Source organism: Apteryx mantelli, chromosome 18 (assembly GCF_036417845.1).
Source record: "Apteryx mantelli isolate bAptMan1 chromosome 18, bAptMan1.hap1, whole genome shotgun sequence".
NCBI classification, from domain to species: domain Eukaryota; kingdom Metazoa; phylum Chordata; class Aves; order Apterygiformes; family Apterygidae; genus Apteryx; species Apteryx mantelli.
Genome location: NC_089995.1, coordinates 18,645,925 through 18,673,389, shown reverse-complemented (window position 1 = coordinate 18,673,389; position 27,465 = coordinate 18,645,925). Strand labels below are relative to the sequence as shown.

The 27,465-nt window shown below is 42.3% G+C and overlaps 1 protein-coding gene across 6 annotated transcripts; it reads right to left on the bottom strand.

The window, feature by feature from the left end:
• Nucleotides 1-631: 631 nt before the first annotated feature.
• Nucleotides 632-26,716, bottom strand: CSNK2A1 (casein kinase 2 alpha 1). 6 transcript variants are annotated; one of them, XM_067308021.1, is made up of 14 exons: nucleotides 26,625-26,705; nucleotides 23,304-23,419; nucleotides 11,842-12,049; nucleotides 10,623-10,734; nucleotides 9,636-9,737; nucleotides 9,162-9,212; nucleotides 8,343-8,402; nucleotides 7,583-7,666; nucleotides 6,538-6,648; nucleotides 5,665-5,766; nucleotides 4,646-4,746; nucleotides 3,809-3,957; nucleotides 2,440-2,526; nucleotides 632-1,930 (listed from the first exon to the last, which is right to left on the bottom strand). In XM_067308021.1, the coding sequence occupies exons 3-14, from the start codon at nucleotides 11,940-11,942 to the stop codon at nucleotides 1,815-1,817; spliced, it is 1,176 nt and encodes a 391-aa protein (XP_067164122.1). In that variant the 5' UTR covers nucleotides 11,943-12,049; nucleotides 23,304-23,419; nucleotides 26,625-26,705; the 3' UTR covers nucleotides 632-1,814. The 6 variants fall into 6 exon arrangements, with proteins under 6 accessions (XP_067164122.1, XP_067164121.1, XP_067164124.1 ...); XM_067308020.1 differs by lacking the exon at nucleotides 23,304-23,419 and having other exon boundaries at nucleotides 26,625-26,716; XM_067308023.1 differs by lacking the exons at nucleotides 23,304-23,419; nucleotides 26,625-26,705 and adding an exon at nucleotides 25,714-25,761.
• Nucleotides 26,717-27,465: the final 749 nt, after the last annotated feature.

Below are 27,465 nucleotides of genomic sequence, written 5' to 3'. Positions count from 1 at the left end.
TTCTCTTTGGTTGGTTTAACCCAGCCCATACACTCTACTACCCTACCTTGCAGAATTAATCAAAGTAACAAAGAAATACATGGTTATAACCCCCCCCCCCCCAAAGAAGAACAAACAAGTGATGGATGCTCATAAAACAAGCAGGAGCAGGATGCCAAGGCTGCAGGACTTGTTGCAGGAACTGGGAGAATATTCAACACTCAGAACAAGCCACTGCGGGAATGGCATCAGGGTTGGAGATCATCAAGGGGTGACGGGTGCCATTGTGCTAAAAGCCGCTTTAGTAGAGCACCTGACAAGCATAACTGATCTGATTTCAATGAGCAGCAACCCCCCCCCCCCCCCCCAAAATACCCAAGAATTGTTTCAGTATCCCAAATGCCATCAGGGTTGAGACAGAGGAGGAGGGTGTTTTTTGTTTTTATGGCAAAAGATCCTTATCCCAGGAGATACTTTGGCTTGGGATGTTTCTATAAGGCTTCTCTGCACTGCTCACTACAACAGATCATACAAGGTGCAGGAGAATAGGGAAGCGGCCTCCCCAGGACGTGCAGGGCTGTTGGCCACTCCTGTGTAAAAGTGTGCAACACCAACCCAGTGAGACCTCTACACAGGGAACTTAAATCTAACCTCGATAAATAAAACCAAATGTTTATTTACACCAAAGAATTCCAACACTGGATCTTTCACATATGAAGGACAAAGTATATATACACAGCAAGGGGTAGCAGGGCTGTAACAAGGGTGTATTTTGTTGTCAATGATAATATTTGTCCACAATTACTGATCTACCATTTCAGTTTAAGTCTGCTCGCTCCTTCCTCTCAGTGCATATTTACAAGACTGTGAGGTAACTGGTATTCTCACCACATGGCACGTGAGGGAGGGGATGGTGGGTGAAGATGTGATATCTGACTTGGCGCAGTCTGATTTTTCCAGCTTTAAGTAGCCACCAGCTTGAAACCTATATAAACAATTTAAAAACAATATACCCAATAACAAACTAATTCCAGAGATCCAAGCCAAGCAATGGCAGGAAGAACCCTCCATGAGAAAGGTACTAATTAGAGTATGGCTTACTCTACAGGAGCACCTTTACCAGGAAATGGCAAGGACTTCAATTGGATCAGTAACTTTATGCTTTAAGACTAAAATTACATGCAAGGGAGTGAGTTGGCATTCTGGTTGGCTCCTAAGGAGACATGATTCAATCAATAGGGCTTTAGACATTATCTGCACTTACTTCTTTTAAGTTTATACCACCTCTCCATACTGGAATTTTCTCCTCAGTGTACCCCAGCTGAGTCATATGCAGGATATGGGGTTAAAGTGACTGGTACTTTAAGAATCCCCCTCCCCTGCCTCGTGAAGACCTTGTTTGGTAGTCTCTGGAGAACAGCACAATCCCCCAAGGTGTAGGCTGGTGGAGGAGTAATGGTGGGAACATGAAGAGAAGAGATTTCCAGCAGGATGCAATAGCTTGGAAATGCTGTTGATTCATCTTTGTTCTTAAATGAAGAGTACTTTTGGGGGGAAAAAAAACTGTCCGAGAAATATTCCATCTGTAGGTATTTTCAGGGAATCCCCTGAGTTACGAAAAGTTCAAGTAAAAAAAGAAAAATCAGCCTATAATAATTTTGTATATAATGACTGAACTACTATAAATCCACAAGCAACAGTTCAGACACGGTGCCTCCAAAGCGTTCCATCCCCTCCCTTCCCCTGCCAGGCACGAGCTGCGTCCTGAGGAGAGGTGGAGGGGAAACCTCTTCCCCACCTGACTCAGCTCAGGCAGCAGGAGACAAAACCCATCACTACTGCTGAGCTCCTGCAGCAGCTGGAACTGGCATCCCCAGAGTGGTGGTGGCAGAAATGACGGGTGAGCCTGCTAGGGGTCCAAGGGGTGAAGGTGTTGGCACTGAAGAGATCCCTGAAACAGAGACAATTAAACAAGAGTTAGAGGGGAAAACGGTGCATCCCTATCCATGACAGCTCAGCTTCTTAAATGAACAGTCATCTTTGCAGTTCAGTTTGGTGGCATTTTATTTCCACAGCTTCCAAAATAAGCTGAGATTAAAGATATTTTACGGTTCTCTACAGATTCTGAAAAGAGCTCAGAGTTGAATACATACAAGTGTCTCCTAAAGGCAGATGTGGCCCTGTATGGCAGGATCACTGTCCTTCACACTGCTCCCAGAACATCCAACTGCAAAGCAGTTTTGTTTAAAGACTAGAAAAGCAGGTCAAGCTGCAGAGAGGCCTTATTTATCGCTCTCTCCCACCCGCTTCTTTGTGGCTTTCCTTGCACTTGTCATCAGCCCCAGGAGATGACCTAATGCCCCACCTGTAGAATTCTCTCTCCTGGATCCTCACATCCACACAGCTATTATAAATGCTTTAAAATGTCATGCACTGAAAACAGTCAATGGCAGAACTGACCTGACATCATGCTGGCACTGCTGACAGGAGTGCTGCCACCTGGCATGTTGGACGAGCCCATCCGAGCCTGGTCTTTCACAATGGGATCTAGGAAGAACACACTCGCTTTAGGTGCCCTGTTGGCAGACAGCACCTGAAGCACACTGCCTGCCTCTGTGCACAGCTAGTCCTGGCAAGCCGCCTACATTAGAAGTAATACCAACTTTCATCTACTGGAACACAGCAGTTTCCACCAACTCCAGTGGGAAGTGCCCAAGAAGTGCCCAAGGAAACATGTGATAACTCAAAAGTGGCTCAAATGACACGCTCTCTAGCTCAGGAGTACTGCTTGACAGGTGAAGTTGACCTTCTCCCTTCTGTGCGAAGCAATTTAATAAAACCAAACCCATAAAGTGGGTTTGTGTAGCAAGCAGTAAGATTTTCACAAACTACAGTAACATTATACACATCCCACAGTTGCTTTTGAGTTGCAATGAGCTCCAGTGACAACTGATGTCTTCTGTAAGACATTCCCATTTTAACTGCTACCTCTTTATTTTCAGCTGCAAGTAAATAATGATACCATCTGAACAGAAACAACCCCTTCCCACGCCTACTGTGGCAGAGGAGGGAATTGCAAATTTTGCCCTTTGTCATGCTGACTTCAGCCCAACTTGTATCTGTATTTGGACACAACTTAATTTAGCTGTTCCTCCAACTCTCACATTCAAAGTTTTCAGCTTTACAAATGCTCATACTTGTGAAACATTTCACTTGAACATTTGCCACAGGCACAATATAGATCTATACTGTTTGTTAATTGCACGACTCAGTTCAGCACCAAGAAAAGGACAACATAACTGAGCAAATATGAATATTTTGCATTGTTACAGCAGTCCCCCAAAACCTATATATTAAATCTTATTTATTTGTAAAAAGACAGCAAGCATTTAAACACATTTGCTAGTGAAAGTTTCATTTATGCCTGCAAACACAAGAACTGAGATAATATTCACTAAGGTACACATTTAGCAACAAAATGAGTCAAAACGGTTTGTTACTCGACAAATCAGTTATCTCATTTTATCAAAACACAGGAGTCAGCGTACCCCGACATCTGCTGAAATTAGCATGGGTCTAACACTAAGGCTTCTTTAACATGGTGCTGACTCACTGGCTCGACACTGGCACATAACACTTCAGCTTCTTCAGGTGGCAGTGGCCTACTTTATCTACCAGAGAGACAAGCAGTCTCAGCTCCAATGCAATTACTTGCAAAGACCAGGCATATTATGTTGCTTTTCTTAGCTCCTATTTTCATAAACTCCTGGAACTGAGATTTGCCAGAGGCAGGGGAAGAACTGTTCAAACAGTAAGAGTTGATACTTACAGAAGTAGGGGTGTTCCATGGCTTCTCTTGCTGTGAGTCGTGACTGGTGATCATATCGCAACAGCTTGTCTAAGAAATCCAGAGCTTCTGGACTTACCAGATGTTGGTTCTCACTGTGAACAAAGCGCTCCCATCGCTTACGGGAGTGTCTGCAGGAAAAATACACAAAAGAGACAGAGCTGGGGACATCAGTGATGAACGTCACATTTTTAAAAAGCAAGGACTGCAGTAGATTCCTATCCCTCTGAGACGGGCTGCTGCGTGGTGCAGCAGCAAAGGGGCAGAGCTGTACAGGACCGTGAAGCAGCAGTACACTGTGCCACCACGTGGCGGCACAGCAGCCATGGCTCACAACAGCATAAGGACTGAAGTTCAGAATGAACTTACAGGCCTAACATCCCATCTTCTGCTCTTCTCATGACCCCAACATTAGTTCTTTGTAGTTTTGTACGTCACACATGAAATAACTCCGCGTAAATGCCATCTTAAGCAGTAACTGATTTCCTGCACTGTAATTCTCAGAAACACTGGTACTTGTTTCTTTGCTAGAATACTAAGAGAGCATCTGCCTCTCATGCTTCAGCTCCAGCAGTTTATTTTTTGTCTAAATGACCTTTAAAAATCTTTCCTCAAGTGAATCTGCAGAGAAAGGACTTTCCATGGGAAGCACTGGTAAAAGGGACTGAAGCCACAAAGTAACTGTTGTCAAGAATCCTGGCACTGCTTTCTCCCTTAGGCAGAAGTATTTGTTTACTTAAAGGTCCGTTGCCAAAGCAGTAGCTGTCCTGGTCTACCAAGGGCTCATAAGCTTTTGGACTACTCTGGACCTTGGCTCACCTGCCCAAGATGTCATTGAAACGTGGATCCAGTTCAATGTTGTATTTGTCGATGTAGTCGTACAGATCTTCTGTTCCCAGCACCTTGGCTATCCTCACCAGCTGGGAACAAACAAAAACATCAGTCCTACCGTGAGGGAATGGTAATGCCAGAGCCAGCGTGAAGATACTGCAGTATGAAGATCCCTTGGGAGCCTGAACCTGGTTTTAGTGTTGTGAACCAGCAGCCACAGCATTGTCTTGTAGCTCCTACTCCTCCAGCCATGCAGAATCACAGGCATCATAAACATGCGTGCACTCATACTTGATACTTCATAATCCAAAGCAGCCAGGAAGGAGCTGTATACCCTAACCTCCATAAAATTAAAAATCTTGCAACACTAATTCCCTCGATAGCAAGAAAAAAAAAAAAATCAAAACCAATAGGGTAGGAAGGGAAGAATAACCGGACAAAAAATCAGAAGCTCTGTAACTTGTCTGTGAAGGGTGAAGTGCCATCCTGGAGGGCTCCAGAATTAAGGTTTGAGAAAAGGAGGTCAGTGTTCTCAATCTGAACACATTAGTTCAGATGCAGAGCACAGGTTAAAGGTCCAAGTGCAAGAATCTTGGCCTAAAGGCAACACACAAAGATTTCAGAATCTGTATAAAACTGTACTGAATTCACAGTTTCTATACAGAGAGAGAGGAGAGAAAAAAAGAAGATGGATATCGGCAGAGCAGGGACTTTTCACGTGACATAACCTCAGAATCTATGGATCTATGTACCAGAACACACCAGCCTTAATGTAACTATTGTTATAACTTTTCCAGATACCTACTGAGGAGCTCATGAATACAAAGCACTATAAATCTATTTCTATTTAATTGGTTAGATGATTTAGAAAAGGAACATGGCTTCAAACTGAGCAAAGAAGCCATTACAAAAATATTTAAATTATTCTTCAGCTCCCCTGACAGAACTGTAAGCAGAAAACCTTCACTGTGCTAAATGAACAGAGATTGTACATGACCAGCTCTCACCTGATCATAGTTGTCATGGCCATGGAAAAACGGCTCCTTTCGGAATATCATACTAGCCAACATGCAACCCAAGCTCCACATATCCAGACTGTAATCATACATCTGTACAAAATCGGAAGCACATTTCAGCTTTTAATGAATTCAGCAGAAAAAATTCACAACACTAATAGGGCCCCCCTCCCCCCAATGATACAAATATGGCCATATTAACTGGGAACAGACTGAAACATGCTTATGCATCTTCATTGCTAGACCACTGTTCAGCTCAGTGTTCCAGTTAGCAAAACAGCAGGTATCCTATTTCCATCCTTCTGCAATAGAGATATTAAAGACCAATGCCTCTTACTGTTTTCACTACAGACCAGGATGTTGTGAAGCACTGAAAAACCTAGGCTGAGAAGGGAAGCATCGAGACAGGTACAACATGGACAGACGAGGAATTGCCTTAAAACAGAATCAGCGCAATCTGAAAGTAACCAGTAACTCTGCTATTGCCAGCCCACAGCATTTCAATAATGCAAACTGCCATCAGATTACTAGATGCTTTTACAGCTTAATTTAGAAGTTCATACAGTACTAGCTATTCCCCAAAGGATTTTCTTTTATTCTTGTACCTTCCTACATCAGCCTTGCTAAAAAATACTCAACACTTGCATTTCAAGATCCATGATGATAGTTCTGTGCGTCTTCCTTAGGTCCTGAGATAACTCATTAGTTTCTTTAATTCAGTGGCTTTATAGCCACTGCTCTTTACACTTTTGAATGGACTGTCTTTAGTTTCAGATCTCTAGATATCTGAATTTCTGTTTCATTACCTTGAAATGGCACAGACTTTCTGTATAAAAGCCAATGACAAACCCTGGTAATTCTTACCTGATAATCTACAAGAAGTTCAGGTCCTTTGAAATATCGGGAAGCCACTCTGACATTGTACTCTTGGCCAGGGTGATAGAATTCAGCCAAACCCCAGTCTATTAGTCTAAGCTAGAAATGGTAGAAAGCAAAAAGAAAAAAGGCTCAAGGGAGGTTCCAGCTCTCCACTTGCTGAAGCCACACTACAGACAAGTTTAGTTTGAAGTTTCATTTACAAGTTTTCTATTTTCAGTTAACTTGAAGTTGATGACTATTTCCATTTAGAGCATTTATTTTAATCACATGCCCCTTCCTTCTCTCCTTGATCTGGAAAGATATTAAAGTACATTTTGCAAGTGCCAGAACTGAAGAAGCTTGGTTGCTTGTGCACGTGTTTTTCAGGACTGACTGGTATCTAAGAAGCTCTGAGTGAATTTTTCTTGTGAGGATTCTCTAGTATTCACCAAGAGAAAAGCTCACAAATGCATTTTCTCCCTGAATAGGGGTAACAAAGTCTCTGACCAAGTTACTTGGTCCATATTTTCAAAAAATCTCTAGGAAATACTATTTGTAAGCTTCTACTAAAACCTAGTCCCAGTGAATTTTAAAGTAAAAGCAGAGACTACTCTGTATGAAAGCATTAAAAGCTCAGACATGACCTCCTGTAGGTGCAACTTTACCTAGAAGCACCAGAAGGATTTAACTGACTTGCTGATTTCAAGGGAGTTCTAGTTATATCACTCAACTTTTGGGGGGAAACATTCTAATTCAGACCCAAAGAGTTTATCTCTGAAAGCCTGTCTGTTTTTAACACCCTCTGCCTCCATATCATGATCTGGTCTAAATAAAGTCTCTCTCCTTACCAACTCCTGTTCAAACATATAACCCATAAAAGCTTACAAAAAGCAGCTTATAAAATTTCATTTTAAGCTTGTTCACATAATGGAAGTGCTACCCCCCTTAAGGATGCCTGTTAGTATCACAATATAGGAGCACCCAAAAGGAATTCTGGTCTGCCAAGAGAAAAGTAGGACCCCTGCCTCTCTTCCAGCATGCCCCACATTACCTTTCTGTGCTCATGGTCAATCATGACGTTGTGAGGTTTGACATCTCTGTGCATGATTCCCATGCTATGGCAGTAATCTAGAGCCTGTAGGACACACACAAAGAGGGACACTGGAGTCACAAGCATCTTTCAAGTTCAATCATATTCAGAAGCATTTCCACATATACCCAGTCTAACCAGATGGCAAGACTTTACTACCCAGAGTTCTATCTTGGACTAGACTCATGGACCTCAAAAAATACTTCTAGAGCCCTCTCACAAGGAAGTCCCAGCAACACAGAAGCATTTGACTTCACCTCATGGGCTTCCTCATAAAAATGGAATTTCAGAGTTCCTAAGAACAGAGTTACTAAGCGCTTCTGATCAAACAAGTCTGCTCTTCTCCAGACTCCTGAGGGGAAATATATGTTTCAGAAGAACAAATACTTACACCACATTAAAGCACAAAACCACCCAGTAACAGCTTACAACTTTCTGTTTTCAGAAGCTACAATATATCTGTGATTTAGAATCTGCAGTTATCTCAGTGCATGCAAAGGTTAAAATATGAGAGCTTCTCTGTCCTCAAAAAGGGCAAGAATCTGCTGTGGAAACAAGGCTGAACAACTGATACTAACTTGACGTCTATTTTCTACCCCATTCTTCCATAGGCTTTCTCCTTCTCTCCCCTGGTTAATGACAAGATAACCATCTCTATAGGGTTAGCTGGATGCAAACTCTAGAAATAAACAAGCTGATAAAACAGAAAACACCAGCTTACCTTCAAGATCTCATACATGTAGAATCGAATATCATAATCTGTTAATGTCTGGTATAATTGCTGTGGGAAAAAACACATCACTTCAACACAAAGAAAAAAAATCATATTCCTGCCAATCCAGAACAACCCACCCCTGTTATCTGCTGATGTGGTTCTTGAACTCCATCTGAATGAACAGTAAAAATTTCCCAAGTTACCCTCATCCCACACATGTTCAGCCTGTTCCTCTCCCCTTACAGATCAAATACATGGTTTACTTCTAACTCTGCTCAGATAGTACATACTGGTTTCTGTCACTAACTCCCTCAGGTTGCACTCGCCCACCACCAACATGATATGTTATGCCTGCAGACTGGTTCTCAAAAAGACTGAAGATGCTCTGCAAGATTAAGCAGCTATTCCAGATGGCACTACACAGCCATTCTCCTCCTGAGGCAGGTTAACAGGAAGGGGACAAAGAAACATTTAAATCCCTTCTCCTAGAAGTATGGAAAGCCATGGAAACAGTTGTTGCGAAACGTTTCAAAAAGACTCAGCTTGAGTAAAGCTGTGACAGGCACTGATGGTCTACTAGATGCAATGAATTTGCTCCAAAGCTTGAAATCTGGATTCTCATCTTGTAACTTTTGTGACAGAATGGTACTGAGGGCTTAATTACAAACTTCTGCCCCAAGTGTATTCATCTTTAAAGAGAGCTGTTACGTCAGAAGCAAATGATTAAATAATCTGCCTGCTCCTTAAGTACTTGTCCCTCCTCAAAAAATACATTAGATGCAGCTTTCAAATGGAAAACATATTATAAGTTACATTATACTGTACCTTAAAGTCTGTGTTGTTTACATGTTCAAAAACCAAAGCAGGGGTCCGGGACTAAAACAGAGATAAAAGTGTTCAGCCATGTTAAACTGAGATAATCTGTTTTTTATTTAAGATAATGAAATAAATTTTTACTCCTGAAACTGCTAAAAGCTTCTCTACCTCAGACACATTTGGAATTCCCTTCAGATGGAGAAAGGAAAGCTAAAGCCAAAGTCCACTGCAGTATTGTTTGTAAAATGAATTGACATGTCTAAGTTCAGTGGTATCACACTCTTACAGAGTGAAGGGCTGGAGTGATCTGTGGGGGAAGGGCCCTTTGAAAGCAGTTAATCAGATTAAGAGCTGATCTGATTAAGCAATTCAAAGGCAGGGTTTAAGAGCAGGGGAAAACAATAAGACAGATCAGAGCTGAAGTCAAACTCAGCAACTTCAGCTTTAACCCCAACGTACCCTTTAAGTTCCTTTCATACTCACCACAGGGTCTTTTACTATATCTGCAAGAGTGATTATATTGGGACCACCTCGCAAATTCTCTAAGATTTTGATTTCACGCTTGATTTTCTTCTTTTTTACAGGCTGAAGAATAAAAATTCAAAGTGTTAAGATAAAGCATTCAAGTGAGTGAGGCTAACAGACAGCTCATCATCTAGATGACAAAGGTAGGTGACTGCGAATTAGTAAAATACATCAGAGCCTTTGCAAGTAAGTTCAAACAGCTAAATTTTCTTGTTATCTGACTATGCATCATTCAAGTAATGGCTCAAATATTTGCAGTCTCCTTTCTAACGATACAACTATGACAGCTACAAACATTAGTTGCATGTGAAAAAAAGGTTAGGAAGATGGCATGGTTTTTTTTTTAAAGCAGTCTGAACATGATCTGATAGTCAAAACCTTAACTGGCATATGGTAAATCTAGAACCATGAGAAGTCCACAAGCTATCTGAGGGCTACTAAATGAAGGTATTTCACAAATCAAGGCAGTGGAATATCCAGTTTCCAGGAGACCCTTACTTATTCTGGAAGGATATTACATCTGCAATGGAATTTGCAGAGCAGAAAAGAAAATTAAGTTAGCAGTCCTTTAAATTTAATCAGTGGTTTTACAGGACAATGATCCCACTTGCTCATAGGCCTCTATTCACATGAAAGCATGCCAGAGCACGGGTAGTTTGGAGCTGAGAATTTTCTAGTCAGCTGTTCAAGTGGTTTTTAGCTCCAAGTGCAAATGTGTTGCACATCAGGACTTCTTTAACATAAAGGCTAATTCCTTACAGGCAGAGGCATAGGGCTTCTACTTGTAGGCTTGAAATGATTGCCATTTTCACCAAATGGCACTCCATAGCCAGGCTTTTAGGATTTCAGTGTTAGAACATCAGACAATTTAGACCAAATACTGCACTTTCTAGCCTCCTGATCACCCCACAACAGATTTCATCTTTTACCCAATCCCCTGCTCACCTTGAGAATTTTAACAACTACTTTTTCATTATTTGTAATGTTGATGGCTTCAAATACTTCACTGTATTTGCCTCGGCCTAATTTTCGAACTAGCTGGTAGTCATCTTGATTTCTGTGGAGATAAAAAGTTAAAAGTCCCAAAGAGCTCAGTCATTTCCACCACAACTTACAAAGTGCTTTTTAATACTAAAGCACTGCCTCACCTTCCAAACAAGCTGGATTAACTAGTGTCTTAAATCTCCTGAAAGTGAGGATTAAGAATTAGGAGTGATACAGCAAGCTTCTTGTCACACTAAGCCAATTCAATTCAGAACTTGTTTCTTCTACAATAGATGACATGAGCCCAACTATACGTTTCAGCATCAGCAAACGCAAGCTATTCCTTCCAGCAGTCTTTTATATATATGAATATATATGTGGAAACTACGTATTTCCTAATATAACCTTGTTAAAAATCGATAAAGTTATTAAGACCAAAAACTTAAGTGTTAGCCCATTTAAAAACAGACTTACACTTATGCCGAGAAGACAGAGTACAATTTCAGAAGCCAAGAACCGTAACAAAGCTAAGGGCAGAACTCGGATAGTCCAGGCCCTGCTATGCAAAAGCAGGAATGCATAACTACTAAGCTGGCATCACTGCTGTCTGGTTCTTGGACGGTTTAGTCATAAGCTCAATTTAGACACCTCCCTCCTTCAAAAAAGGCATACATGTCTTTTCCAGTCACTTGCAGAGAGCTGAGCAACAAGTCACAAAATAACATGTACCTATTTAAGTCTGCTTAGTCTCTTTACTCATCCAAGTTAGGAACAACATCAGATATCTTTTCATCTCTTTTCAGCCCCGCACCCAGAGCTGCTTTGACTCTTCGAAATTAAAAAAGATTTTCTCCCCTCCAGAAGGATAAGTTTCCTGACTCCTTGGCAAGAATTCTTCAAACTAACTCTTAGTGGAGCTGCTAAAAGTGTTCTTGCACTGCTGGGGATTTAAAATTTTGACTACAAACACTTTCAAACACACAAAAGGTTATTGTGCTGTTCCTGCAATTATGAAGAAAAGCTGTGATCCTAATACAGGCCATGCATCCTAGACATCTGCCAAAGAGCATGAAAAAGCCTAATGCAGCACAGGTGCCTGAAATCTCCACGCACTGTTATGCTAGATCCTACAAGGATCAATCCCAATCCAGGGACATCCATAAGCAGCCTGGAGACTTACCCCCACTCAACAACATGTGACTCATAGTCCCAGTACTCCCGGGGTCTGTGTGTGTTTACATCAGTGTAAACTCTGGCCCTGCTCGGCACGGGTCCCGACATATCAGACAGGTTGGCAGATGGAAAGGAGACGTCTGAAATCAGAGGCTACCAGAACTCCAAAGTTGGAATTGGGATAAAGGCCTCAGATGGGCCTCAGATTCTTCAAACTGCAGAAACAAAATAAACCAAAGGTTAAAATCTCAAGATAATATAAAAATATTTCAGTTAATCATTAAAAGCTGTTGAGAAGTAGAGGCTGGAGACCAGCCACAGGCCTGGGATCATTCATCAGAACTTGAAAACTTATTTGTCTGCTTTCCTTCAAAGAGGAAAGGAGCACTCAGCTCAGTTAACAGAAATAACAGCCCACATGCACCTTACAATTTTGAGCAAGCTGTTTCTAACTTAAGGTGGCAAAGATAACTTCCCAAAAGGGAAGGAATGCAGCGTGGTCTATATCTGCAGACAGACTCCTCCCTTTCAGCTCCGAACTGAAAGCAACAACCATCTAACATATTCTCTCTTCCATACAGGAAAAACTCTCATGCCATCGCATGTAACCAGAACTACTCTATTCACTCAAGGTTGCATGACTATCATCTTTTTGCAACGCATTAATAAATGATGCTACATAACAGAGCTGACACATTTACAAGCTCATCTGTGCAGCCTAAATTAAGCACTTTCTGAAAGTTTCAACTTCTAGAAGCATCAATTTTAATTTAAAACAGAAGTTCAGGATTTACTTGCAATTCTTAAAAGGATCTCGCAGACTGATTTCATCACTACCTCAAATACACAAGAACAAACCAGCTTTAAAAACACTTATTTTTGACTCCCTGTTGTTCCTATGCTTGCTTTTTATTAAAATTCAAATTGCAGGGAGACAAGAAGCATTCTTCTGCTTCTTTGATCTGTTCCAAAGGCTCAGGAAGTCAGAATCAAGAACTAAATACCCAAGAAAAATTCTTCTATTAAGACAAACTGCGTGGAAAGTAGCGATCCCTCTGAGCTCACCTCCCAAAGACATCCAACCCAAGAGCAGATTCTCTACAGTCAAGTTTTGCCTATCTCCTCAGTGCATATTACTTCCTATAGATTTTGGGAAGAAGCCATAAGTCATCAAGCTTTCTGCACTTCTAACTGCTCATTCAATGTTCTAAGCAAGCTTCTCAAGGTATAGATTGTGGCTCTCATATCTAAAGAAGCTGAGATGGCTCTGGCCCTTCAGCAAATAAGAAACGGCTGAAATTATTGGTGGAAATCCTATCCTACAGCAAGACAAATCTTCCATTGTTTCTCAGATTGCCACAGAGTTTACTCCCTCTAAACCAGCCCACTGGAAAAATACAGGAGGCAAACTAGCTAAGCATCTACATACACAGAAAACCTGGTTGACTCAGGAATCTCTGAAGCTTTTGGCAGTGCAGCATTCTTCCCATTTCCTCATTTTCTGAAGAAGGATTTTGCTGCTCTCTTCATGCCCATCTGCACTGATATCCCATCACATCATCACACAACAGATAAAACTGAAACATAACCCAGTGTCCACAGCGAACAAGAGTTACAAATCAGGCAGCCAGCGGGTCTCTTATTTTTAAAAGCTTGGCATTATCTTTGGGCTTACCTAAAGAAAAAAGCTGCACCGCTTTGGACAATGCAATTAAGTCCTAGTATAGACAACAGTGTTCTCTTTCCCCACAAGGCATAGCATGTTTACATTGATAAGTTACATCCAAACTAATTGGACTGTCATGAGGAACAGTACATCCCCAACCAGCAGTTACACAAGAAAAAGGACAGTGGCAAGATCGCAGAGAGGCTACTCACTACAAACCTTTCAGGGGTTTAAACTGTTTGAGGATGCTTGCAAGAATTCAAGACAAACTGAGTCAGTTAGGCAAGTTCTACAGAGACAGGGAAGCAAGCCTGATCACAACTTTCTACGGTCAAGATATTAAATCTGACTGTCCAAAAGACGGCGTCATCTGTTTCGGACTATGGTGCCTTATCCAATGCAAAAGAGAAATTCTGCTGCAACTGACTAAAAACATTTCTTCATCTTCTGCTTGTCCGAAGGATTTAATAAGCACCTCCACTTCCTCCCTCTTAAACTCTGATTTTAGCAAATCTTCGGTCAAGCTTTGGTGTTAATTTTAGCCATTATTGCGACTAGTCAAAATAACTCATACGAAAGTTATTGTACGTCAGAAACAAATATTCTGATTTCTACGTATTTAAGACAATAGTAGCTTACTGTAAAAACTGACTAATCACGCAGAATAGCTCTAGTTTCTAGTCCTCCATGACAACAACCCGTATTGGTTTCTCACCAAATGAATTTGGGCCCAGGATATTGTAAAAGTTACTTAAAATCTTGCATAGGAATCATGGTACGCAACTGTGCTCCTCAGCAAAAATGAACTCCTTGGTGCAGGGGTAAAGCCCATTTATGAAGAACACAGCTTTCTTAGGGCCTGGTCCAAGGCTGCAGAAAACTCCAGCAGGATCTAAATCATCACAAACCTCATTGTGTTCCAATTCAAATTTAAGCCATGCTTTGGACATTGCCAATACAAACACACTGCATAGGTTACAATGCCCTGAGGTGAGGAAGGAAAAAAAATACCTATAAGCAATCCTACTAATACTGCTTGACTGTTTTGGAAGGCACATAAATATCATGGTGATGGAGGTGGCATAAAAGTATATAGTCAAGAATCATGTCTCCTGTATCAAAAACCAACTGCTGAGTCTTTGTACATGTCATTTAGCCTTCTACCATTTATAAATCCGGGCTACGCACCAGAAGCGCGCTGACAGTCACTGTTAGAGCCAATAAAGCATGCTAAAATCCTCAGACTGGAGGTTTGATTTTTTTAATTAGGATGCAAGTAGGCAGAGAAAGACTCTTTCTGCTGACAAGCATGTTATTAAGTATTACAATCTTATACTAGAAGTATTTGCCTAAAATAAAAGTAGTATTTTTGCATCTCTCAAATCTTTCACCATGAGTGAAAGATGACACACTTAGGCATTTAAATACAAGAATTTCTTTGTCAGCTTTCAAAATAACTCACAAGGAAGGAAGCTGTCTTGGGGCATGAAAGAGTATCATTTGTTGTGTAGTCTATGGCAAGGACTATACAACCCTGTTTATAGAAAGCCACTCTATCCATGGGCAATGCTATAATCCGAATAAGTATAATGTAGTTACTTGCTACACCAATCTCATCCCTTCTCAGAAAACAGGCAACCGGTGGACTGCAGGAGAAAGCAATAGCCCCACTAATCAGAAAGACCTACAAATTTGCTCAGAGTGGTTAGTTTAGGCTATGTCACACCAGAAGAAAATTCTAGAAGCCAAACCTTCTTCCTTTCTTCCTGACTTCCGCAGGACTTCAATCTATTACCCAGACACAGCTCAATCATGGAGTATGAAGCAAGGGGAGGACCTTGGGGATCTGAGCCTGATGTTCTCCGCAGTGCCCTAGCACCTGCTTCTGCATCCACGGACAAGTACACAACAGCTCTTTTCTGCCTGGAACAAGCCTTCTCCAGTGGTATGAACCTCGGTAACATGGGTTATTTTATGACCTACTGACACACAAATGCTTTTGAACGCAGCTCCTGGTAGACACCATTGCAGTAATCTAGCCTCAAGGTCAAAAAGGCACACAATATTCTTCCAAAGTCCACGACAGAGCTGTAACTCAGGCCTCAACACAGTAAGGGATGGGGACACTTCCAGAAAGGTGCTAGGCTAAGTGAAAAATACCAAGTATTACTGGAAAAAAAAAAAAATCTATTAAAAAAAAAAATGTTATTCCTCTAATAAAATACATTTTCAGCAGCAGTCACCAAAGACCTCGAACTGTTTAGGTGGCATGACCCAAACTTAGAAATTAGATGCCGTTTCCAAAAACATATTCAGACATTAACAGAGCATGCAAGTTTACTAGAACAGGCTTAGTACAGTGACATTTATTAAATTTCAAAATTTAATCACAACATTTGTTTCTCCTTACCCATGTGCACGCAATGCCTAAATACAAAGACAGGTAATCACATCTACTGTTCTTTATGGGAAATGAAGAGAGAGTCGTACTGCACAGATAACTTGATTTTAAAGCAAACATGAACTTATGTACATATACAAAATTACTTTGTCTGAAAGTTAAAAATATTTAAAGTTTCTCACTCCCTCTACTCAAAAATGCTGAAGAATTTGTACATATTTTGCTTTTGCTACCCCTAGAGAGGAATAATTTTGTGATAGATCCAAGCTCTTTGATAAAAGGAAGCAATATAAATAGAGGTAAATAATGGGCACAGATGTGGACATGTAAATGTCAATTTAGCTTACAGTTTTGAGGCAGAAAAGCTACAGTATGAGTAGCAGTTAGTATTTGTTATGCCCAGATGAGATGAGCATCCTGAATTTATTATAAAGGATGAGTATATTACTGTGGTCAGAATCTAATCAGAACATATAATTTATTAATGCATAGATCATAGAAAAATTTGGGAGGGGCCTCTGGGGGTCATTTAGCCAAGCAGGTCTAATTAGATCAGGTTGCTCAGGGCTGTGTCCAGTCTAGTCTTGAACACCTGCAAGGATGGAGACTCCACAACTTCTCTGGCAGCCTGTACCAGTATTTCACTACCCTCCTGGAATAAATAAATAAATAAGTCTTTAATCAGAGCAGTTACAGTAATTTAATATGTGCTGCATCTATATAGCAGTCGTCTTACCAGCAGACTTCCTCCTGCACCTACATGTAGCAGTCTGCACAGCAGACAGGAACCTGGTGCTCAAGTGCCACCAACTGGCCTACTCTAACCTATAGCTAACATTATGGTCACTCCAAGATGTTACAACATTTTGGGCCACTGTGAGAGCAAAGGAAAGTATTCCAGTCTCAGAAAAACACAGTGCACCTCTGAAGGAATTATTTTGCTTTTTAAGTGGCTGATAGAACTAATTGGAAAAGCAGTAGTGCTTAACTAGGAAACATGACCGCGAGTTTTTAGGCAATATACCAACGATCACATACAGAGGAGGATAAAGCTTTCAGTTACAGGTCTGACATACAATGTTCAATACTCAGGCTTGCCTAAAGACAGAAAATACTCTAGCTGTGCTGTTTTAGCACTCATGTGGTTACCTCTTGGGAAGACATCACCAAACAGCATTCACATGGAAGTTGCACCAAATGAGTACAACGGAACAGTTTCAGCGGTTGGTTTTCCTACCTAGGCATACCCTTAAAAATGCCATTTCAGTATTACCAAGTTGACAATTAGCTAATCACTTACACAGCATCCTTACCAGAAGCACCACACAGAACTCAATTTATTCTATGTAGAAAAAAGTCATGAGAACACAGTCAAATAAAACACTGCCATGTACTACTGGTAATTACCCTGCCAGAGTGCCCAAGAGTCCCAATCAAGAGGCAGAAATAATTGTGCTGGCATCATATAGGAATTTTCTAATCGGGAGGTCTATTAATTAAAAGGAACCAGTTCTTAAAAGTTTGAATTATCCTAATAGTAATCTGTTGTCTGAACAGCTTGGTGAAACAGACTTCTTGTGCCTGAAGTTCAACAAAATGGTAAAAAGACTCTCAATGTTTACTTTGAATTTGACTTTTAAAACATTATAATTTAAGACACTGTTACAAAAACCTCCTGTTAAAAGAGATCTCAGCATCCTTAAAATCCACTCTAATTCCAACAACAAGACCCCATACAGAGGACTTCGTTTCTTTTAAAGTATTCTTACTTCCAGCACTAATACCTAATTAGTGTATGAATTTCTTATGTCCTTTATCCTTCCAAATGTATTCATTTACAGCAAATGGCATAAAACATAGCTCTAAGAAAACTAAGCAATTTAGTTCTAAAAAGCACACATACTTAGCCTCCAGTAAAATTCTTAATTTTTTATTTAGTCTAGAATAAGTGAGACATCGAATTTTTTTTCCCCCTCCTTTTAAATAATAATGTTTCTAGCCTGGAGCATCTCTAAAGCATACAGTTACTCAAAACTTTAAACCTAAAAAGTTGCACCAGTATGACACAGTGCATATACAGACACCGGGTGAGTTGGAAGCCAAGAGCTTCCCAGAAGACTGGTGTCCTGAGGAATCTCGCAATCGCTATCCAAGTGATGACCTTTCTGCATACGGCTCAGAGTATAAATAAGACATCCGAATATAAATAAGACATCCGTGAATATGAACATTGCTCGATACTAACCTCTCTATGGATCGCTGCTAGCAGCACAACTTCCTCGTTTGCCATCATCATCAGCAATATATTGCCAGATAGTTCCAAGTTCATCTGCACAGACCAGGAGCGAACTCAGTGAACTATGTTCAGCACTATATAAACACGATCATTACAGATGATCCATTTGAATTCAGATTAAGTTAGCAGAAAACATTGCCAAAGGAGGACGATAAGCACTGAATTGACCCAAGCTACACCCAAAGAACCAAGAAAATATTTTCATCACTTTACCACTTCCAGATAGCCCGGACAAGATAATGTCATTGTCCCTTCAAGGAGGAAGCTAGATTCACAGATTGGTCATACAGGTCTAAAGACTTCTCCTCTCACTTCTGCTTTCCCCATATAAGCTCATTATCAGCTGCAACTGTAACAGACACATCGCTAAGACAGAAAGCGGCCTGTTCATTCTGAATTAACCCCCTCGATTAGCTGAGAAGAATTATAACAAGTTACCTAGAATCAAATGGCTATTCCTTTCCTTTTTCCACCACTGGAAGCAAGACATTAATTCTCATAACAAAAGGCTCAGACCCAATCTCTGAAATCAAAAGTGTATATCATGCTTTATTAATGAGAGGAAACATTAAAACTATCAGATCAAATTCATTATAATTTCCTTCATATAGGTTATTTATCCCTTGATTGTAAGCCTCCCAGAGAATGAGCACTTGCCTCTTGAATGTTTGGAGAATATCTAGTACTGGATAGACAATACTGAAATTAAAAGACCTAGACATACTTAAATACTACAGTACAACCTACTGGTAGCCAACATTAAAGAGTATACATTTAATTTAGTTCTCAAATCCCATCTTAACTCTAAAGCAAGAAATAATAGTAATCAACTTAATTAAAATATATATATATTCTGTTTCACAACAGAAACCTGATTTGTGTAGCTATGTGATACAGGAACTGCAGCAACACAAATCTGGAACAGATGACCTCCAGAGATCCCTTCCAACCTATATTATTCTATGATTTTATAGATGAAATAGAAACGAGCTTGGACTAATAAAATGGACATATTCCATCCTTTCCTGAAGCCCATCTACCTATTAAAGGGACAACATCAAGTTGAAGAGCAGATTTTAGAATCCAATTGAGTTGAAAAAAACTTAGGTTTGAAATCAAGCTTTTCTCTCTCTCTCTCTCTCTCTTTTTTTTTTTTTTTAAGAGCATCATCTGCTCTAACTACATTACACACACACACACACTATATATATATATACATATATATATACACACACACAAAACTACACACACACACACGCATATAATATATATAGTGTGTGTATACATTAGATTGTGCCAGCCATGGAGAAATAATAAATGATAATGTATAAGGACCTCAAACATTCTCTTAAAAAAGAAGCCTGAAAAGTTGTGATTTAATTCAAAATAAAACACGATCAGTGCATTAGGGAAAATGGCTGACAAGTTTAGTTAAACTGGGAGAAACATCTCAAGAGTAATTCTACACTAGCAATGTCCTAAAACTGATACTAGCTCTTCCTTCATCAGCTTCACTAATTCCTCCCTTGAATTGCTAGCAGTTTCTGCCCATGAGGAAGTCATCCATTGGACGAAGGATGACAGCAGAAGTCAGTAGACAGAACAAGAAACAGCTTTACTGTAACTCTGTATTTGATGCTAGCCTCCACAGTCTTGGGCAGAACTTAAATCTCCCAATTCACAAATGTAGAAAGCAGCATCACCCACCTAACGGAAGTTCACAGTTGCAGTCAGCCTTCATTTTTGTACAGTACCACAATGGCTAAATTTCAGTGAAGCTCACATAGATGCTCTATGGGTTTCCAGAATCTCAGCCTAGTTGGACAACTGTCCTTTGCAAAATTTCAGTACTGGCAACTCCACATACACCTGGGCCGAAACAGCTCAAATTTACTCCAGCAACAAGAGGCTGCCAGTGACTGGAATGTTCTTCACTCCCCCACCTCTCCTAAGAGATTTTATACAGAATAGTTAGTCAACTGTGAAAACTCCTCTCTTCCCACTCGTCCCTAAAAAATCATGAACTCTCCTTCATATCTTAAGAGCTAAGCTAGCTCACTATACACAAAGCAAAGGGAAAACTTTTCCTAACACAAAAATTCTCAGACTTATTTTGGATGAGGTCTCCGTAGTTCCAGTAGCAATGACACTATAGGACGCATATGCATCTGCAAGTCCAATGCCACTTACTCACACTAAAGCCTAGGCTCTGATTCATTCCCAGTTCTGCAGAAACTTCTCTTTCTACGGTTCCAAGCCCCCACAGAACACAGTGGATATTGTATCATGAGACTTAAGTGATGTACAGTAACAACCAAATAGAAATGGCTATTAATGTAGCCACATATTGCCAAACTAACATGTTAATATAAATGTGTTGAAACAGAAACTGATCCATAACGTTTATTCTGTTAGCATCTCTTCCCTCTCACATGAGAATTTAGGCCAAGCAGTACTCTCTCGCCATTAGTGAAATAGCCTTTAGCCATGTCGCACACTACAGGGAATGCATGAAAGGCTGAAACAACCACACAATGCATCTTTTAGGAAAGACATCTTTACAGCTTTGACCACGCCAAAGCAAGAGTACTTGTAAGGATTTCAGTGTGAAGTGATTCTTCTTCTTCTAAGAACATTCCTAAAAAAAACCCAAAGCTTGTACCACTGGAGCTTTGGATAGTATTTTCCAAGCCTTAAGTCAATTACCAAAACTGTGATTACTACATTTTGTCAGGTCCCAAGATCCTGGCAATACCACCTAACTTTTCCTACAAGCTCAAAAAGGGGAATATATTAGCATCACTACAGGCTCTTTACAACCAACATCAGGTCAATAGACAGTGTCCTCTGGAACTTTCTACCTTCGTAATTACTGATACATGATGCAGTTGTTTTCCTCATTAATTAGCAAGCAAAGAGTACTGACAGACCGATCTCTCAGCTGTTTTGATCCCTATGGTTTATGTAAGGAGTGCGATTTATCTAGAATTCAGACAACTAAACTGCATCTTCCTTCAGTAAAAGTTAGTTGTTTTTAAACAATCTGATCATGCAATTCCTAGAGGTAGGAAAAGTTAACTGCAGCCAAAGGATAACCTCACGTATATTGCACATTTCTTTAGGAAATCCTTGCGAACAACTGTTCCTATCAAGCACGCAATACATTGCAAACTATCTTCAGTTCTGATGGCAGCAGAAAGGCTTAGGAAGAGGTAGCCAATGCAAACTGCAGTTACAGAGTAAAAGTTGTAACATAATTATCCAAAAATTCATTGCTACAAACATGAAATGTACTTAGCTACATCCGTTCTGACAATCAGATGGAGTAAAACAGTTCTTAATCTCCAGAAATCATTATCTATTATATACTGATTATTCTGTCTCTATGTAACACACCAAGCGCTCAGTTTATATAGCTACTGCTAGATATGGCAGCTCTCCTGGACATAGCAGGCAAGGCAAATGTATTGACTGAGGAATGTGTCATTATGATTTTGTATTTCACATCAGTGTTTTGGAGATTAACCGAAACTCATGACTAGCAGCATTCATCACTGTATAACCCAGTAGGGATACAAATACTGAATACACCCTCAGCCTACCAAATAAAATCACACCACTGTCAACTGTATACAAAGACAAATTTGTCCATCTCCACAGCATTATTCTTCATACCTTGCAATCACCAAGTAAAGCCACAGCACTGCATTAATTCATGGATTTGGGAAGAGTATACGTTTATATGCCTTTTGAGACACCCACACATTCTAAAATGCTGAAGCTAGCAGAAACTCTGTAACTTTTAATTTGTAAACTCAGTTGATGAGATGATAATCTGGATGCTCTAGAAATTCCATCAGTGAGCAAAAAACCCCCTTTTCCTTCTGAACATAATGAAAGTACTGCTTAACCTGCAGAAGCTATGGCTGAAGTTTAACAGCACTCTTGTAATAGACAGAGGAATCTGTGACAAAACTCATTAAAAGAATAAAAAGGAATAATCCAGAAGCTCTTGCTTTTTTATACTAGAATCAATTTGCTGTATGTGTCCACACTAATCCATTTTCAGCGCACTAAAAATAAACAAGAATTGACAACTCATATACACGTATGTAAAGATGCACTCTGTGAAAAGCTGCCTCCGAGGCTTTGGTCAGAACATAATAGACACAATTTCACCTCTCTAGACATTCAGGAAGACTTAAGGAAATACTCATTCATAACATGGTGTGACCTCTCTCATCCAGTGAAAGCAAATTCTGGCATGTAATTCTGCGTTAATATTACTGAACACACTGGAATCTCTCTACACTTAGTAACAGCTTAATAAAAAAAAAAAGGTTATTTCACCCTTTGGTTACTCCTGAAGGTGTAGTATGCAGAGGCCTACTTCACAGAGACGGACAGAATATCTTAGTATTTCTAGGACTGCTGCAGCACTTTAAGACAGGACTATCCAATTGGCAGCCTGTAGCCAAATTCCACCTGAGCCCAAAATGACTTGCCACTTCCACATAGCACACATTTTATTTGTCATTCGGATTAAGTAAACTACCATAATATAATACAGCCATTAAATTAAGAAGCTGGACAGCCTGCTTTAGAAAACTCCCTGCAAATGGTAACATTCCTTAAAAATTAGAAATCAATCCTAATAAGGACATAATCTACCTCTCATGAATAGAAATAACTAAGATAAACTCTGTATAAAACTAAAATTACTGAAATCACAACCTTCCAAATATGAGCCTGGGGTGGTATTGTCCCGAGTCTGCAAAGAGCTCCTAGGTCTCCACTGCTGTTCAACTTCCCAAAGCAGTAGCATGAAACAGATAATAAAATCATTTGTTTGAATGCAACTGTCCAGAAGAGTATGAATAAAGAAACAGGTAAGATTCATGTCAGGCTCGTTTTGCTGCTCCTCTATGGCTGAAACCTGATCAACAGAAGATATCCTTGAATCATTGATCCCATGACCACCATCAATAACCCCACTTCTTATCAATCTTTTATACTAGCAGATAGGTTTAGCATCCTGATGGTAAGCTTAAGTGGAGTCCAAAAAACAGGTTGTAAAAATATTCTGCTTTCAGAAACAGCACTAACAACAATTCAGAAAGCAGCATTCTCCTCTTCAAAGCAGTTTTTCTAGATCCAAAGGATAGCTCCTTTTCTCCAATTAGGTTCTGTAAATTCCAGGATAAGTCAGCTCTCAGAAGCCCCTGGAACGAGATATCCAAGCTTAGAAAAATAATCCAAGAGTTGTCTCACAATCAAAACCAGACAATGTTTGTAGTCAGGCTAAGTCACAGCAGTCCTTCCTGGCCTCAAAGTCTGGGGGTTTTATTTTCTCAAGACCATTACAGGACAATAAGATCTAGGCTGCCATCCACCTCACGCAGATAGTTCATAAAACAGATACCTTAATACAAGCAATTCAATAATGGATGAAGAGTGGAGGTGACAGGCCTGGTAACCCAGAAATAAATCCCTGCCTCTTCAGAAATGTGACATGAAATTAATCACGCCACCCCAATGTCACCCATTTGTTCCTCCAGCCTTCTTTTCCCTTATTCCTCAGAGGACATAAGGAAAGACAGAAAGAGAAAATCAGTTCTGGAAGGAGAAAATGCAGAAAAAGAATTCAGGTGGAAGGTATAGAGACACTGTCCTTAATAAAATTGGAAGAAGTTATTACCCTGTTCCTTTCATCAGATTTGAAACAGAACTCCTTTTTCTACAACTCCACAAATCTATGATTACCTTTTGGTGTCCTGTCTTCCCCCAAATTCCTTCCATAAGCCCACTTCATTGCTAGTTACTTAATCTCCACTACTTGAAGAGTGGCCAAAATCTCAAATACTAAAGTAGTTGTCTCCCTCCCTCACGGAACAATATTTTACTAAGTCTTTCCCTAGTAATCCCCACTCATAGGTTTTTATCTTTGTTCTCACTTTGCACCAGCTTTTTTTCCACGTAAATTGAGTTCCATTAGCTGTCACGTCACAAAACTTAACTCTGCTTAATTTCATGAAATATTTCATGATCCATTTTTCTCCAGATTTGCTACAAAACCTACTTCCAGTTTTATTATTCCTCTTCTAAAGAGCCACATTCCCAACAGAACCTATTTCTCCTCAATTTATTAACCCATATGTCCTGCCAAAACCAGAGAACCTGTTTTGAATCTTCCATTCAAAAACATCTGCCTTCTCCTCCAGTACCAGAACCCCTGACCACACTTCCCCATTCTCCCCTACTGTGGTTTATCCCCAGCACAGTACCCTACCTGGCTACTCAATTATATTAGTTTTTCTTCCTTTGCTACAGCCAAGGCCAAGATGATGTTATCATCCTCACTCCAGGACAGAAAAGTAAATCTCTCTCCATTGCCAAGCAGAAAGGGAACGATCGCTGTCTATCAAAGATCTATACTGCCTTCGTAATAATGAGAAGATCTAGACTTTTACAATAAAATCTTCTTCGATAGAAGACATTAGAAGAGATGGACTTCCAACCACAAAAAATAGGCAGACATTCTCCTATCAGGGACAAATGCAGGCTCCTCTTTAAACTGGAATAGATACATTTCTGCTAGTGAGAGAAGCATTTTATTCCAGTTTTCTTTCTTCAGGTATATATACAGTTTGTGTTGCCACAGAAGGACGTACCGCTGTTCCTGTTGGTATATTTTAACCATGCACAGCGTCTTGCTATACAAACTGGCACATCACCCTAATTTAAAAACTAATTAAGATAAGAAGCTGATCAAGCATCTACGCTCCACTCTGTCCCCCAATCCTATCTACATACAGCACAGGCTCCCCTCTCCTAGCACAAGCACCCATAGCTTTGCCATTTTCTACATCATGCTGACACGAGCAATGCTCAGGATGGGCGATTCCTGTCCATCTACCCATGCTACACCTGGAATCTGTGCTAGAGAGTCATATTCAACACACAGGCCAATCGGCAATATGGCATGAACAGCAACTCCATTTGAGTCTGAATATTTTTGGCGAGTATTATTTTCATCCTACATCTTATAAAAAGAAAGAGGCTTCTGAGTACAAACTAAACTGTTAACTGCCCCAAGGGGAAGTAGTATAGTCTCTGTGTCCATGAAGAAGCCTTGAAAAATCTCTCTAAAAGGGTAATGTTGCCTTCAATCACCTCAAACGGGCGCTCATTCTCAAACATGTTACAAGCTCCTTTTCCCAGCGGTTTAAGGAACACGTTGAGGACGGCGCTTGCATGAGTCAGGTAAGTGCACGCGGAGCACACAGCACGGTTACCTGCACACAGTACTGAGTTTAGCAGCAATGCATCAGTGCTCAATGCAACAGTAGCCTTCCAAGACCTCAACCTGGTGGTAGGTTTGAACAGTGCAAACTCCTGCGCCATTGCAGACTTCTGTTGCAGTTACTGGGGTTCTGCCTGGGTGCAAAGGACTGCACTACCGAATCAACACAGACTCAGGATCCATAAATTTATCTTGCAGAAGAGAGGCACATACCATCATGAGTCTCTACACAGATCTACCGCTGCTGTCAGCAGAAAATATACCAGTGATTGAATGTTTATGATCCAAACTTTATTGGTTGCACCCAGAGACCTTAGTAAAAAAAAAGAATAAAGTAATCTGACAAATAACACAGAACATTTCATAATCTTATCTGCCCTTTCTTTTATAAAGCATATTTCACCAACAGCCACACAGCCCGTTGCCCCAAGGCACAACGAACTAAATTACAGGGGCGCGAATGACCACGGCTGCTTTCGGAGGAGGGGAACTGGTGGGGAAGTGTGTGAACACCCCCTCGCCTCCACTCAGAAAAGCCAAGAGCAAAGACCCTGCACGGCCGGGGAGCAAAGAGAGACGGAGAAGCAGGCCTGCCCTGTCCCCTCCGCACACCCCCTGCCTTGCCCCTTGGGGGAAGGGACATGGCTTTCCGGGGAAATAACCCCCCTTTGGGGGAAATAACCCCCACACCGCCCAAACGTGCGCCCTGGGAGAGAGGTGGAGGGGAGGCTGCCCGCCCGCGGGGCCCGGCCCTCCCCGCACAGCCGGGGGCAAACGGCGCCCCGCCGCCGCCGGGGCCTGTCCTTCCCCTGGGGGCAGGCAGACCGCCCGCCCCGCCAGGGAGGCCGCGGGCCCGGCCCCCCCCCCGCGGCGGCCCCGTCCGGTTCCCCCCCTCGCCCCCGTCCCCGCAGCGGGGCCCGGCCTGGCCCCCTCCCCCCCCCCCCGCCGGGGCCCAGCTCCTGAGGGGCGGCCGCGGCCCCACAGCCCACGCCGTGCCCGCGGCGGGGTGGGGGGGCGCGGCGGCGCCGGAGACGCGGCGGCGCCTCCCCCGCTGCCTCCTCCGCCCGCTGCCCCCGCCGCGGGGCCCCCGGAGGGGCGCCAGGCCCGCCGCGGCCCGCCGGTACCTGCCGCGGCCGCCGCGCTCGCCGCCTCCCCGCCGCCGCACACAGACAATATGGCGGAGGCACAAGGCTCGGCCGCCAGCCGCAGGGACCACAGCGAGGCGCGCCGGAAGCGGAAACCCCGCCGCCCCGCTGGCGCGCGACGTGCCGCGGGGCCCCGCCGGGGGAGGGGGAGGGGTTGGGGAGGCGCGCATGCGCGGCGGCCGCCCGCGCCGCATGGCCTTGTGGGGGCTGTAGTTCCCTCCGCGGCCCCGCCGTGGTGGCCGGGAGGGGGAGCAGCCCGGATACGGCGTGCGCGAAGCGGCGGTAAATACGGCGGGCGCGCGGCCCTGCCGCGCGGCGCGGGGGAGCCGCGCACAAAATGGCTGCGGGGCCGCGGCGGGGGGACCCTGCCCGTTACCGGCGGCGGCGGCGGCGGGGACGGGCCCGGCCTGTGCACGGCGCCCGCCGCCAGGTGGCAACTGCGGCCCGTGTCCGGCGCAGCGCGCCCCGGGGACCGCTCAGCGCCCGCGGCCCCGCGGCCCCCCCCGTCCCGGGCCCGGCGGCGGAGCGAGCCCGGCCCTTCGCCCCCCGCCGCGGGCCCCGGTCCGGCTCCCGCCGTGTCGGTGCCGCTTTGCCCTGCGCCCAAAGCCGGGCCGGGCCCTGCCGCCTTGGCCAGCCCGGTGACCTTTACTAACTTTCACGTTCATTATCCTTGATTTCCTCTCTTTTTTTCCCCGGAGTATCGACTTTTCTCCCAAAAGTAACTTAATTGACTGAAGCAAAGCATCCGCCGGCCCCCTCTGCTGCAGGGGAGACCCTGGGGTGGGGGGGGAGCGCGGCCGGGCCCCCTCTGCCGCCTCCT